The sequence below is a fragment of the Hypomesus transpacificus genome, chromosome 23 (genome assembly GCF_021917145.1).
Source record: "Hypomesus transpacificus isolate Combined female chromosome 23, fHypTra1, whole genome shotgun sequence".
NCBI lineage: Eukaryota > Metazoa > Chordata > Actinopteri > Osmeriformes > Osmeridae > Hypomesus > Hypomesus transpacificus.
In genome coordinates, this window is record NC_061082.1 from 20,307,079 (window position 1) to 20,321,636 (window position 14,558).

Here is a 14,558-nt window from a genome sequence, read left to right on the forward strand (position 1 = left end):
GTCAGGTGGGGTAGGAAGAGTCCTTAGAGCATGTGGATCGATGCTACCCGCACACAGACGAGCACAGCCGATATTGAGTTAGACACAGCAGCGTGACTCAGACAGACACAACGGAAGCTGTCTGGATGTTCGATTTCCTCTTCAGACAGACACAGACATCACCGCCATCATCATCATTATCGGTCGTCTCCTTGGCACTAGATGAGTCATTCTTAAATCTTCCTGACTTGTGTTGTGCTCCCTGATGACTAAAGGCTCAGCTGAAATTGTGAAATTTGTTCCACACGTGATGCTAGGACAGGTGAACCAGAGAGGCAGTGAGGCTAGGACAGGTGAACCAGAGAGGCAGTGAGGCTAGGACAGGTGAACCAGAGAGGAGTGAGGCTAGGACAGGTGAAACAGAGAGGCAGTGATGCTAGGACAGGTGAAACAGAGAGGAGTGAGGCTAGGACAGGTGAACCAGAGAGGCAGTGAGGCTAGGACAGGTGAACCAGAGAGGAGTGAGGCTAGGACAGGTGAAACAGAGAGGCAGTGATGCTAGGACAGGTGAAACAGAGAGGAGTGAGGCTAGGACAGGTGAACCAGAGAGGCAGTGAGGCTAGGACAAGTGAACCAGAGAGGCAGTGAGGCTAGGACAGGTGAACCAGAGAGGCAGTGAGGCTAGGACAGGTGAACCAGAGAGGAGTGAGGCTAGGACAGGTGAACCAGAGAGGCAGTGAGCCGTGTGAGAGATTTGTTTTCCTCCCTGAGTACATTTACATTTATTCATTTAGCAGACGCTCTTATCCAGAGCGACTTACAGTAAGTACAGGGACATTCCCCCCGAGGCAAGTAGGGTGAAGTGCCTTGCCCAAGGACACAACGTCATTATGCACGGCGGGGAATCGATCCGGCAACCTTCTGATTACTAGCCCGACTCCCTCACCGCTCATCCATCTGACTCCCATAGTGAGTAATAAGAACGCTGCTTTTCTGTCTGCAGCGACCACTAGCTCACCCTGTCTCCCTCTCTCACTCTCCATCTCTGCCTCTCACTCTCTCCCTCTCCCTATCCCTCTCTCCCTCTCCTTCTCTCACTCTCCCTATCCTTCTCTCACTCTCCCTATCCCTCTCTCACTCTCCCTCTCTCACTCTGAGCAGGAACTCACCTGGGGTCGCAGAGGAAGTCACTGCTCTCTCCGTCCGCCCTCCACACCAGCCACTCCCTGAAGGAGGGGTGGCAGAACATGCGGGTCTTGTCTCTCCTCTTCACCAGGAAGCAGGACAGGATGTCCATGCGCTGCAGGAAGTCATCCCAGCGCAGCTCCCCGCGCACGCTGCCTGCGTTCAAGGCGTGGAACAGCTGCTCGTCTGTCATGGGGTGCAGCGAGGCCAGCGCCACGTTGAGCACGGGCTGGCAGCGCTCAAACGCAGAGTTGCTCATGAACTTCATGTTGCACTGCAGCTGGTACAGCTCAGCCAGGGACACCGGCACCACCTTGTAGCTGGCGCTCTTGATGACCAGGTGACCCCTCTCGAAGAGGTCAAGGGTCAGCTTGAGGTACAGGTAGGAGCCCTGGCTCAGGGCCATGAGGTGGCTGCTGACCTTGGCCACGATGGCGGGGTCGGCCTTGCCATTGAGGGAGATGTTGTTCATGATGTCCCTGCTGCTGTTGATCCGGTACTGGATGTAGGCGTTCAGGTCGCTGGCGATGTCCTTGTGGTCGGGGTAGTCGTCCAGGGAGATCTGGGAGAAGGGCAGCAGGCTGGTGATATCCTGAGGACAGACAGACAGGACACTAACCGTTAGATTACACACACACAGACACACACACACACACTCCAACCATCCACATAAAAAGATGACACATCGGAATGAGAAAGCCAGACGTGCGTGTAAATCAAACGACCGTGTCTGAATATATGTGACTATCCGTCTCAAGGCAATGGGAAGCAGCTGACAGAGCCCCCCTCCTCCAGGAGTCAGTGTTGCCGGTCTACTGAGGGGCTGTCATCAGAGCCAGGGCCAGAGGCAGGATGCCCTGCTGACACAGCCCTGAGGCCAGGCTATCAGCCCAGCACAGGCAGCAGGCAGGGCAGACAGAAGGGCCTGGGGCCAGGGGTCTGGGGCCGACAGACAGGGGGAGGGGACAGCAGTTCTGTAGTGCGCTACTGTGGCCAGATCCAGAAGCACAGCTGGAGAAGCCACTTCAATCTCACTCCTAGTGGTGGGGGGAATCAATGCAGCCTAATCCCTTCAATCCCTGCACTGTCTGAGCACGGAGAACCATGGTGACGGCCAGATAACACCTTCTGCCTCCTCACGTCCCGCCTGCCCACAGCGGGCGGAGGAAACACATGAATAACACATAAGACGGCCTTGAGAGAGAGAGGAGAGAGAGGGGGAGAGAGAGAGAAAGAGAGAGAGAGAGAGAGAGAGAGAGAGAGAGAGAGAGAGAGAGAGAGAGAGAGAGAGAGAGAGAGAGAGAGAGAGAGAGAGAGAGAGAGAGAAAGAGAGAGAGAAAGACAAGAGAGAGGGCGAGAGAGAGAGAGGGGGAGAGAGAGAGAGGGGGGAAGAGAGAGGAGAGGAGAGAGAGGAGAGAGGGAGACGAGATGGAGGAGAGGAGAGAGAGGAGTGCAGAGCAAGGTGGGACTGGAAGAGGGGGAAAGCCAGGTATTACTCAGTCAACAAAGACGTTGTGTAGAGACCATCCTGTTCAGCCACTGATCACGTGAAAAAATACACTCTCCTCCAGACATTCTGTCTGTAGTGGTCTCTCCCTCATTAGATTAACTCAACCACCCTGTAAATCAGCCAAGCAGCAAGTCATTCAGTCTATCAGCCAGTAAGTTAAGCCAGTCAGTCAGTCAGACAGCCAGTCAGTCAGTCAGTATGCCATATCATCTAACCCCTCAGTACCAGTCTCAACTCTACCACAGCTCATCCTCGGTGCAGACTGGGTGACACACTGCTCACTGTCACTCTGCCTAGTCCAGCACTACTTTGCAGAACCTTCCAGGACTTTTATTGACACTACAGAAATGATTGTTGGTCCAAGACTGCGTGCTGTATGACCAGAAGAGACAGCCCCCTCAGTGTCTCTGCTTGTCAGAATCCTGCAGCATGACCTGGTGAGAGGCTGCTAGCATCAGCGGATATCTACTCAGTCCACTGGTGGAGGCATGTCTGAGTATCACAGTAGTACGCTGGAGTACTCACCTGGTACAGCTCACCTGGTAATCAGAGCATTCTATACTTCCTGAACAGATTACTACAAGAGAAGACAGCATTGACCTGTACTCAGGGTTGACTACTGACTTGCAGCCAGGCTAAGAGTGCTGCAGAGAGATGTGTGTGTGTGAGATGTGTGAGAGAGATGTGTGTGTGTGTGTGTGAGAGATGTGTGTGTGTGAGATGTGTGAGAGAGATGTGTGTGTGTGAGATGTGTGAGAGAGATGTGTGTGTGTGTGTGAGAGAGATGTGTGTGTGTGAGATGTCCTCACCAGCAGGTTGACCCTCACAGTAACCACCAGCTTGAGCCAGGACGGAAACTGGGAGATGATCTTGGTGATGAAGGAGGAGATGGTGTCGCCGTAGTCAGGCTTGTGGAACTCTGCCTCGTTCAGCCCGTCAATCAAGATGATGTGGTCCTCCTCGGGAATCTTCTTCTCTGTTTGACACACACACACACACACACACAAATATACACACAGTGAGAGGATGGTGTGTAACAAAACAACAGTTGGATGAGTTGTCAGTCCAGCTCAGAACAGTGCTGCTAACAGAGGCAACTGCAGGGGAGTCCAATCTATAGCCCTGCAGGCTGCATTACACACACACACACACACACACACACACCTGGGGCACAAACTCAGAGAAACTCAACTGATCCGGAAAAAGAATGAAACTTTTCCTGCTTTTCGTCCCTGTATGAAGTGTGATTGTAGGAGCGGGACTGGCAGAGCAGCTGCAGTGATAGTGAAACATGAACAGGCAGACTCCAGCCTCTCTCTCACAGCACGCCAATGAATGAACATGAGTGTGCTTTAGTCTGTGGATCCAGCCCTGCTCCACAGCCCTGCTGTGTGAGGGTGTGTTTGTGTGTGTGTGTTTGTGAGAAAGGATGTGCTCTAGTTCACTACAGTATCAGTAGGCTGTCTCAGAGCTGGAGCAGGGGCAGAATGAGGGGGGGGGCGGGGGGTGGAGGGGTGAGGGGGGGGTGAGCCGCTTCTTTCTTCAGTTCTCCTCAGCCGGCTAGTCTTCATACTTACTGCACAGTGATCGGAAACATACTGAAAAATTAATTACAGAGAAATATGAGAGCTATGTGAAGTGATGTCTGCTCCCTGTTCTGATGTCACGGCGGATGAGTGCCAGAAGAGCTTCTGTGTATTCTGCTGGTAATATGACCCTTTTCTGTATTCTCTGTAAAGCCCTGCATGAACACATCTTTCTCTGGTTGTTGTAATAACATCCCACAGAGCAGCAGAGACTGGCGGTTCACTGTCATGAAGATGACACATCAGAGATGTAGTTTCTATCAAGCTGAACATCGTATGTATGAAGCTATTCATTTCAATGAGGAGAGGGAGAGAGGTGGTGTGTGGCATGTGCAGCACGTTCCACCCTAGCGCTCCATCACAAGCCCCCCTCTCCCCGCTCACACACACAAGCCCCCCTCTCCCCGCTCACACACACAAGCCCCCCTCTCCCCGCTCACACACACAAGCCCCCCTCTCCCCGCTCACACACACAAGCCCCCCTCTCCCCCGCTCACACACACATTATTTTCCATCTTCATCATAGAAATAACTATATTTGTTTCTGTACACATGCTGGAGCGGCCGGCAGAAGCAACATGTTGATCAGATGGAGCACGTGTGCTAGACAACAGTGACCGTGAGATCTCCCCTCTGACTGACCTTCCCTCCCTCGCTGACGCAGTAGCCTTGCATGACAACACAAAAGCACGTTTCCAACATTGTCAGTTCCGATCAATAGTGTTCCAGCATTAAGCTATCATAGCTCCAACATTAAGCTATTCACAGCCATGATGTGGATTCTGCCTGCTTTCGCCCATCTGCTCCAGTCCAGCTACATGCTGCTGGTGATGGAGCTGTTATCAGTCCAGCTACATGCTGCTGGTGATGGAGCTGTTATCAGTCCAGCTACATGCTGCTGGTGATGGAGCTGTTACCAGTCCAGCTACATGCTGCTGGTGATGAAGCTGTTATCAGTCCAGCTACATGCTGCTGGTGATGGAGCTGTTATCAGTCCAGCTACATGCTGCTGGTGATGGAGCTGTTATCAGTCCAGCTACATGCTGCTGGTGATGGAGCTGTTATCAGTCCAGCTACATGCTGCTGGTGATGGAGCTGTTATCAGTCCAGCTACATGCTGCTGGTGATGGAGCTGTTATCAGTCCAGCTACATGCTGCTGGTGATGGAGCTGTTATCAGTCCAGCTACATGCTGCTGGTGATGGAGCTGTTATCAGTCCAGCTACATGCTGCTGGTGATGGAGCTGTTATCAGTCCAGCTACATGCTGCTGGTGATGGAGCTGTTATCAGTTCAGCTACATGGCTGCTTGGCTGACCCAAGAGAGCACTGTACCTTCAAATTGGGACTGGGATACAATTGTGACCCTTGTGTTGGTGTCTAACCCTAACACCAACACAAAAACAAACTCTAACACTAAAGGCCCTTGCACACTGAGTGCAACATTTTTGTATGCGTGAATGTGGAGGTAGAGGAGGGAGAGGAGGAGCAGAGTGTGGAGGGAGAGGAGGAGCAGAGTGTGGAGGGAGAGGAGGAGCAGAGTGTGGAGGGAGAGGAGGGAGAGGAGGAGCAGAGTGTGGAGGGAGAGGAGGGAGAGGAGGAGCAGAGTGTGGAGGTAGAGGAGGGAGAGGAGGAGCAGAGTGTGGAGGTAGAGGAGGGAGAGGAGGAGCAGAGTGTGGAGGGAGAGGAGGGAGAGGAGGAGCAGAGTGTGGAGGGAGAGGAGGAGCAGAGTGTGGAGGGAGAGGAGGAGCAGAGTGTGGAGGGAGAGGAGGGAGAGGAGGAGCAGAGTGTAGAGGGAGAGGGAGGAGAGACAGCAGGCTGGGTGAGAGACAGTGAGTAGGTCGAGGAGAGGCAGTACAGGACAGAGAGAGAGGAGAATGAGACCAGAAGGAGGACATAGTCTCCATGGGCAGGTCACGTGATCCACGTACCTTTGCGGAGGTTGGCGAGGGGCTGCAGCACGCCCCGGCGGAAGGCTGCCATGGGGTCCTGGACGCAGGAGCGCAGACTGAGCATGCTCTGAAGCTGCGGCTCTCTGAGCAGCAGCTCTCGGTACGCAGCCAGCTGGTGCGATCTGCACAGCAGGGCGGCGACACTGTGCACAAACTCAGGAACCAGGCAGGTGTAGGTGTTGTCTGCCTGACAGTAGTGATACGCCACCACCTGGAGAGAGGAGCAGGGATGGGAACACATGCTCAGATGTAAGCCCAATTCCCTTTAAAAAGACATTTTAGGATGTTATCAAACCATGTTGAATTTTACAACCAAAGGAGATTACATTGTCGCTGGAGTCACAAGCAATCTGCAAAGCTGCCTGTGACATCACAGGGTATTGGTACTGTGAGAGCCCAAACTGCAACAGGCTTGTTGGCTGAAGCGTATTTGAGGTAATATGTGTTACTGTACACCCACTACGCCTTGCTAAGCTCTGCCCTTATTCCACTGCTGCTGCTTAGTCCAAATAACGCTTTTCATTTGCTTTTTTTGTATTACTGTTCCCAATAGAACAATGGAGAGAGTGTACATACTAGGGGCACGTAGCTACAGAATTGTAAGACAGCTAGCTAACTACTAAACTGTTGAAAACGTTCATTATTGATTAGCTAATTGCTTAAAGAATATACAAAAACATTGTTCAAGCTATTAGCTAGCTAGCTAGCGGTCAAAAGCTAATGAAGCGCTAGGACAAAGCCCTCCCCAACGCCCCGCTATCACGGCTCTGCCGGAGAAAACCATTACACATCACACGGCCTGTTACACAGCACACGGCCTGTTACACAGCACACGGCCTGTTACACAGCACACGGCCTGTTACACAGCACACGGCCTGTTACACAGCACACGGCCTGTTACACAGCACACGGCCTGTTACACAGCACACGGCCTGTTACACAGCACATAGTCTGTTACACAGCACACGGCCTGTTACACAGCACACGGCCTGTTACACAGCACATGGCCTGTTACACAGCACACGGCCTGTTACACAGCACACAGCCTGTTACACAGCACACTGCCTGTTACACAGCACCTGGCCTGTTACACAGCACCTGGCCTGTTACACAGCACCTGGCCTGTTACACAGCACCTGGCCTGTTACACAGCACATGGCCTGTTACACAGCACACAGCCTGTTACACAGCACATGGCCTGTTACACAGCACACAGCCTGTTACACAGCATATGGCCTGTTACACAGCACACAGCCTGTTACACAGCACACAGCCTGTTACACACCAAATGGCCTTTTACACAGCACACTGCCTGTTACACACCAAATGGCCTTTTACACAGCACACTGCCTGTTACACATGTGAATTCAGAGATGAAATGCCTGTAGCAAACTCTTTTTGGTTGTGCAACCAGCCGCTAAAAGTTTACCTTGGGGAACCTTCACAGCGGTATCCATCAACCTAATCAAGCCTTTCAAAGCCCACCTGGGTAATGACGTCACCCCACAGCCCTCTCGCTATGCCTGCTAGGGCGTGCAGATTAAGATGCTGATGAACCGGCCAGTTAATAGGCAGAACAACCTCAGATAACCTCCAACCAAAAACCACCCGATCCCAGGCGGAGCTCTAAAAGTAGGATGGAGCCTCTGCAGCTGGTGCAGAACAGGTTGCTGTGTTCACGGTCATCTGATTTAGACGAGGGGAGGGTCTCCCCAGGGAGATCTGGGACGCTCTGTCCTCATTACACTCAAACCTGCAGGAGCTGACACACTTACCATGACACAGGGAGGAGGTGGAGGAGGAGAGGAGGTGGTAGAAGGGGGAGGACCAGGAGGAGCAGGTTGCTCAACAAACACAGCAGCTCTGCCTCTGCTCCTGTCTCTACCTGCGAGAGCCTGGCTGTTGGGGATAGCTGCAGCTAACATCTCCACCCCCTACCTTCACCCCCACCCTTAGCCCCTTACCCCACCCCCAGCCCCCTACCTCCACCCCCACCCTTAGCCCCTTACCCCACCCCCAGCCCCCTACCTCCACTCCTACCGCCCGCTGAACCCTAACCCAGGACGGGGCAGAGGCAGACCATGCCAGCCACCTTCATCATACAACCAGGAATTATTATAAATGTCTCCATTCTAAATTGCCTGGACACAACCTCTGAATACATCTCAGAGCGGTGACAAGTGAAAGCGCCCTCATTTGAAATGGGGGAAACAGAACTGGTCCAAAAGGATAAATAAAGAGAGAGTACTTTGGCTGTAACTAAGCGATGCCCCCCCCCTGGACTGGCTGGCACCCCTCCCCTGGCATGATCTGATACGGAAGCGGCCGAAAGATTGCACGCCTGTAGGGCAGCGGAGGACCTTGAAGTACGGGCACCCTTCCTCTCCGCGGGGGTGTGGTCTTCTACAGTGATGCATTATTGAGTTGCCTCGTTTGTTGACGGATGGCGGTGCCCTGGGTTTGGACAGTCTGGGTTAATAGAGATGGCTTGTTCCTCTGCGGGGTGCTGGTGGGTCGAACACTGAGGCAGACGGACAGGGGACATCAATCTGCAGAGGCTTGAGGAGAGGGGAACACTGACTCGCTTCCTCACTGAGGAGAGGGGAACACTGACTCGCTTCCTCACTGAGGAGAGATGAACACTGACTCGCTTCCTCACTGAGGAGAGGGGAACACTGACTCGCTTCCTCACTGGGGAGAGATGAACACTGACTCGCTTCCTCACTGAGGTGAGGTGAACACTGACTCGCTTCCTCACTGAGGAGAGGGGAACACTGACTCGCTTCCTCACTGAGGAGAGGGGAACACTGACTCGCTTCCTCACTGAGGTGAGGTGAACACTGACTCGCTTCCTCACTGAGGTGAGGTGAACACTGACTCGCTTCCTCACTGAGGTGAGGTGAACACTGACTCGCTTCCTCACTGAGGAGAGGGGAACACTGACTCGCTTCCTCACTGAGGAGAGGGGAACACTGACTCGCTTCCTCACTTAGCATGAGGAACAGACAAGGAGTGCTGCCAAAGGACAGCTTCCAGCTCTACAGCCCAGACTCATCACTGCACAGTTATTACACCACATAATTGATGTATAAAACAGTGATAGAAAGAGAGAGACGGAGACAGAGATGGTGAGAGAAAAGATAGAGAGAAAGAGAGAGAGAGGGAGACAGAGATGGTGAGAGAAAAGATAGAGAAACCAAGCTGTTGGGGTCTTCTAAAGCACTGTCCTGTAGTGTACTGCCAAACAATACTGCAGAGGCAAACAGATAAATCAGAACGAAGGAGAAAAGTGCAGCCTGCCAATCAGAAACGGCTTTGTCAGGGCCAATCAGCTCCTCAGCTGACAGCTGAACATGGCAGGCGCTGCAGTGAGGCAGAGAGCACAGTAATGTGCCACAGATGGGGCCTGTATGCACAAGCAGCCTTGACAGACCACTAGCTCACCAATGAACCATGGTCATGTGTTGGCTTTCTAGGAGACACTGCAGCACAGCTGAGGTAAATACACTATGGGCTGGGAAGGATCTGGGCTAAGGTAGGCTGGGAATGATCTTGGCTAAGGTAGGCAGGGAAGGATCTGAGCTAAGCTAGGCTGGGAATGATCTGGGCTAAAATGCTGGGGTAAACTAGGCTGGGGTAAACTAGGCTGGGCTGTAGTAGAGAGCAACAAGGGATTAGGCGGCAGACCTTTAGAAATGATTATTTTGTCTGTCAGATGGAACAGAAGCACAAGAATACGGAAATACACAATCAAGAGAGTCTCTATAGGAAGTGTCAGATGGCCATTTAAAACCCGTTTGGGAGACTTTGTGTAATGGAATAATTAAGATAGAATTATATAATCACGCTGCAGAAAACCCAGCAGGCAATTTCAACACACATCCTGGATGTTGGAGGAATAAGCTTTAACAGGTGTTGGTAATCAAATTACAGTTCATATTGTTGACATAATTGGACACTTACTGGAAAATTCTGGAGAGATACTTATTGAACAACAACATGGTTTTCTGCATTTGAAAAAGTCCCACCCCCAAACCCCACCACCAGCCCCACCCCTAGCCCCACCCCTAGCCCCACCCCCATACCCCACCCCCAGCCCTAGCCCCAGCCCCAGCCCTAGCCCCACCCCCATACCTCACCACCAGCCCCACCCCCATACCCCACCACCAGCCCCAGCCCTAGCCCCACCCCCAATTAAAATGATGTAACTTCAGTTGTGAGAAAGATATCTGAGTGATTTAACCAGATTTGTATTCAGGAAAGTTTGTAGTTTCCAAATATGAAATAATACAATATAATACCCAGAAAGTCACATTTTAACAATGTGAAAGGTTTCCGCAGGCCGCCACACATTTAAAAATAACAGCTGTGACAGACTGCATACAGCCCCAATAACTCCAGAGGACCTGAGTGATGTCATGGAGACATGAAGAAGACAGGATGTTCTAAACCACTGAACCAGTGAATCAATGAACCACTGCAGTTAAAGCTGAGCTTCAACTGCAAGCCACGATGTGCTGATTCAGTCAGGATGTTTCTACCCGGGGCACTTGAATAACATGGTCCATTGGCAACACAGACCCCTCCTCTCTCATAGACCTATGTCTATGTCCTCTCTGCCTCAGACACATCACCCGCCTCTGTGATTGGCAGGATGAACACACCAATCAGAGCATGTCCAATCAAGGATTGGATGAAGAGAAGATAAGAGAGAGAAGCGACGTGGGCAGTGTCGCTGCAGGACTTAATTAGAGAACATGTACAGCCCTGCATATCTCCTCATCACAGCCTCTTCCCACTGCTGCAGACGGCACACAGACACACACACACAGACACATACACACAGACACACACACTCTGTTATCTCTGACCTGTCCACCGGGCTGACACCGTCGCCAGGCAACTATCACAATAATGAAGTGTTTACATGCAAGGTGGGTATGTGTTCCCAGTCAGAACACCACCGGGGAACAAGACCAGCTTCATCAAGGCCTTGCGCTCAGTCAAGAGCAGAAATGGGAAGAAATACTTTGTTACTGTATTTAAGTTGATTTTTCTGGTATCAGTACTTTACTTCACTATTTATTTATATATCAACTTTTTACTTTCACTCCCACTAATATCTGTACTTTCTACTTCTTCAAACCAGGCTCATAACTTTAGTTTTAATCTGTATTTGGCATATCTGTATTTTTTTCCTTACGTCAAGTAGTAAGGTCAAATACAAAATAAAAGTCTGAAAATCGGGGGCCTGTTCCATTAAGCAAATGTTATACATAAACGGGAAAGTAACTGACATGCCTGGCTTCAATTCGCTTCATGGAACATGCCCCCGGTCACTTCAAAATAAAGGTGTCGGCCGCCATGCCGCAGCGTCCGGTGTGAATAGGGGGTAAGGGCTCTGGGAGGGTACCTTAGCGGCGAGGCGTTTGACGGCCTCCTCCTTGCGTCTCTGGATCTCCGGGGTGCTGGGACAGCTGCTGCTCCTCAGGGTGTTGGTGGCGCTGGGGGGCGGCGTGGGCTGGGGGGGTTGGCTCAGGGGCGGGGCGCTGTGGGAGTCCCCGTCTGGAGGAAGCAGGGAGGGGGGTGACTGGGGTTAGGGTTAGGTGCATCAGATAGTTACGCGGGTCACATACCCTTTTCTACCAACATTTAAATAAACCTAACTGATGGCCCTGTGGTTAGAGGGTCTGGTCTTACTCTTCGGTGAGGAGCTGGGACTGTTGGAGGCAATCTGACGCATCCGGCCGCCATGACAACTGAGGGCCACCAGACGGGATATCACCGCCGTTTTACCGAAGCCCACGTTGCCCACGACGACGGCGCCACGCTTCTCGTCCGATTGGTCGGCCTTCAGGACGTCCTCCAGCTGCTGGAAGAGCCAATCACGGCCCACAAAGACGGAGTCGGTGGTGATGCTCGGGACCTCGAAGAGCAGAGGCTTCAGCATGATGTCAGCAGGCTTGTAGGGAGTCAGACGAGCTGCAGGAGAAAGGACACATTCATCATCTATTCAGAATCAGGTGTATATTTTACAGACACTTCCAAACGGTGTATGGGGGGGTGGATGGAGGCTGCACAGCTGCAGCCTGGGCTGAATACTGTTCTGTGTACCTAGTAGACCACACCTCTGTTTGTCCCTGGGAGCTCACGCTGACTGATGCAATGAATATACAACATTCACATTTCTCTGCATTGCAATACTGACGCCCTTGGCAGATCAAACGCATGCAGAGATCAATCAGAAACCAATCCAGCCAGGGCCTCAGATCTAGAAGATTGGTCTACAAGATTAAGATAGCAGAAGCCTCCGTCACCTGTCTCATAATATCTCACTTCTGAAGGCGCTGAGAGGGTTTGACGGAAGCCTCATTTGAATTCTGTATGAACAGGTAGTTCACTTTAGGTAACACCCTTCATCTTCAGGTAACCTTCTGCAAGCCAGTTTCTATCTCTGTGCCTCTATCACTGTCCATCTCTCTACTACTCATCTCTTTCTCACTATCTAACCTTGTCTCTTTCTCTCCTCTCTCTCTGTCTGTCTTTAACTCTCTCTCTCTCTGTCTCTCCCTTTCTACTCCCTGCAAGTGTGGGTTGAGAGAGTGGCAGTAGGAGGTGGCTTTCCTCCACAGCAGATTATCTACAGCAGGCCTTTCCTCCACAGCAGATTATCTACAGCAGGCCTTTCCTCCACAGTAGATTATCTACAGCAGGCCTTTCCTCCACAGTAGATTATCTACAGCAGGCCTTTCCTCCACAGCAGATTATCTACAGCAGGCCTTTCCTCCACAGTAGATTATCTACAGCAGGCCTTTCCTCCACAGTAGATTATCTACAGCAGGCCTTTCCTCTACAGCAGGCCTTTCCTCCACAGCTCTCCTGCTCCAGTCAGACAGACCACCACCACCACCACCACCACCACCACCACCAGCACCACCAAGTTTCAACATGTACTCTGATTCACTGTGCTGTACGCTTCCCTTTGCAGACTGGAAGTCGTGCAGAGCAAAAAACACTGTTCAACTGTTGGCAGCTCCAGAGTTTAGATCAGTCTGGGGGGAGATGGGAGCTTAACTATTTACATAATTCTAACAACTCCATGATGACAGCTGGAGGGAACCTAGGAAAGGTTCTGAAAAGAGGGTTAAATAGTTTGCAAGTATTTAATGATGTTGCACTACATTATTCATCTGCTTATAAAATATTAACACTACGGGATTCCTTTCAGCCTTTGATTCTATGAGACATGCTGTACAGGGAAGATGAAATAGGCTAGTGAATCTAAGTATCCTTTTTTTGTTGCTGTTAGTAAGGTAATACCAGGTGGAGTTTGATGGAAAACCATCAAGTAGGGAATCAAGTTATTGACTAAAGGGTTATTATACTGTGTCAAGGTGTCTTGTGTATCTACCAATTAGCATGGCCTCTTTTTCAGGACATCAGGGTTCTTGCAGATTTCAAGTCAAATTTAAGACCTTTTTAAGACATTTTAAGACATTTTAAGACCATAAAGATTGAAATTGAAGACCTACACGACGAATAACCAAAATGTAGTTTTATCACCGCGTACCAAAACCAATATTCCCCAAAAAGAACTATAACACACCAAACCAACGTTCTGAGGGCAGCGTTCTGATGAATTTTGTTACAATTGTAGCAAAGAGCTCCACTTTTTAAGCTACGACTTAATACTGTTTTGCTACTTTGTAGTAACCTTCTGTGTGTGTGTGTGTGGTACAGTGTGTGTGTGTGGTACAGTGTGTGTGTGAGTGGTACAGTGTGTGTGTGTGAGTGGTACAGTGTGTGTGAGTGGTACAGTGTGTGTGAGTGGTACAGTGTGTGTGTGTGTGGTACAGTACCTTTGGAGTCCTGAGGAGGGCGCCCTCCAGTGTTGTGCCAGGGCAGGCGGATGGATGTTCGCAGGGGAGTGTTCCGCTGCTCATCCAGATAGCCCAGGTCCTCCAGCTTGGTGGAGCTGGTGGCTGTGGAAGACAGAGAACAGGGAACATGTTTACCTTCAGGCATGTGTGACTATCTTGCTACTCTGTCTGGAGTGACCAATGATAAAGTGGACCCTGACTCACTCCCCTCTCACTGAAACCAATCAGGACATTTTGCTGAGAAAGTAAATCCCACTTTAGCACCGCGACTTGCTTGTTGACATATTCTTCTTTAAGTGATAGAAAAGAGAGCAAAATAACTGAAAGACCAAAATTCACTGTGACATTTGTAGCAGAGAGTCAACAGACAAAGCTTGGTACCATCCACACCTTTCCCCTACCCCCGAAAAGGGGGAAGGGTCCTTCCCCTTTTGTCCTTATCTCCCAGAAGATGCTTCAAAGCCTGAC

The 14,558-nt window shown here is 51.0% G+C and overlaps 1 protein-coding gene across 2 annotated transcripts in view; it reads right to left on the reverse strand.

Annotated features, from left to right (window-relative positions):
* The window catches only part of tanc1b (tetratricopeptide repeat, ankyrin repeat and coiled-coil containing 1b), a 57,376-nt gene that overhangs the window by 21,090 nt on the left and 21,728 nt on the right, over positions 1-14,558 (reverse strand). For both annotated transcript variants that reach the window (XM_047046158.1, XM_047046159.1), the window contains exons 4-9: positions 14,070-14,192; positions 11,911-12,192; positions 11,624-11,775; positions 6,190-6,421; positions 3,484-3,650; positions 1,149-1,756 (exon numbers count right to left, since the gene is read on the reverse strand). In XM_047046158.1, the coding sequence (XP_046902114.1) occupies positions 1,149-1,756; positions 3,484-3,650; positions 6,190-6,421; positions 11,624-11,775; positions 11,911-12,192; positions 14,070-14,192 (1,564 nt within the window). The remainder of the gene's footprint in view (positions 1-1,148; positions 1,757-3,483; positions 3,651-6,189; positions 6,422-11,623; positions 11,776-11,910; positions 12,193-14,069; positions 14,193-14,558) is intronic.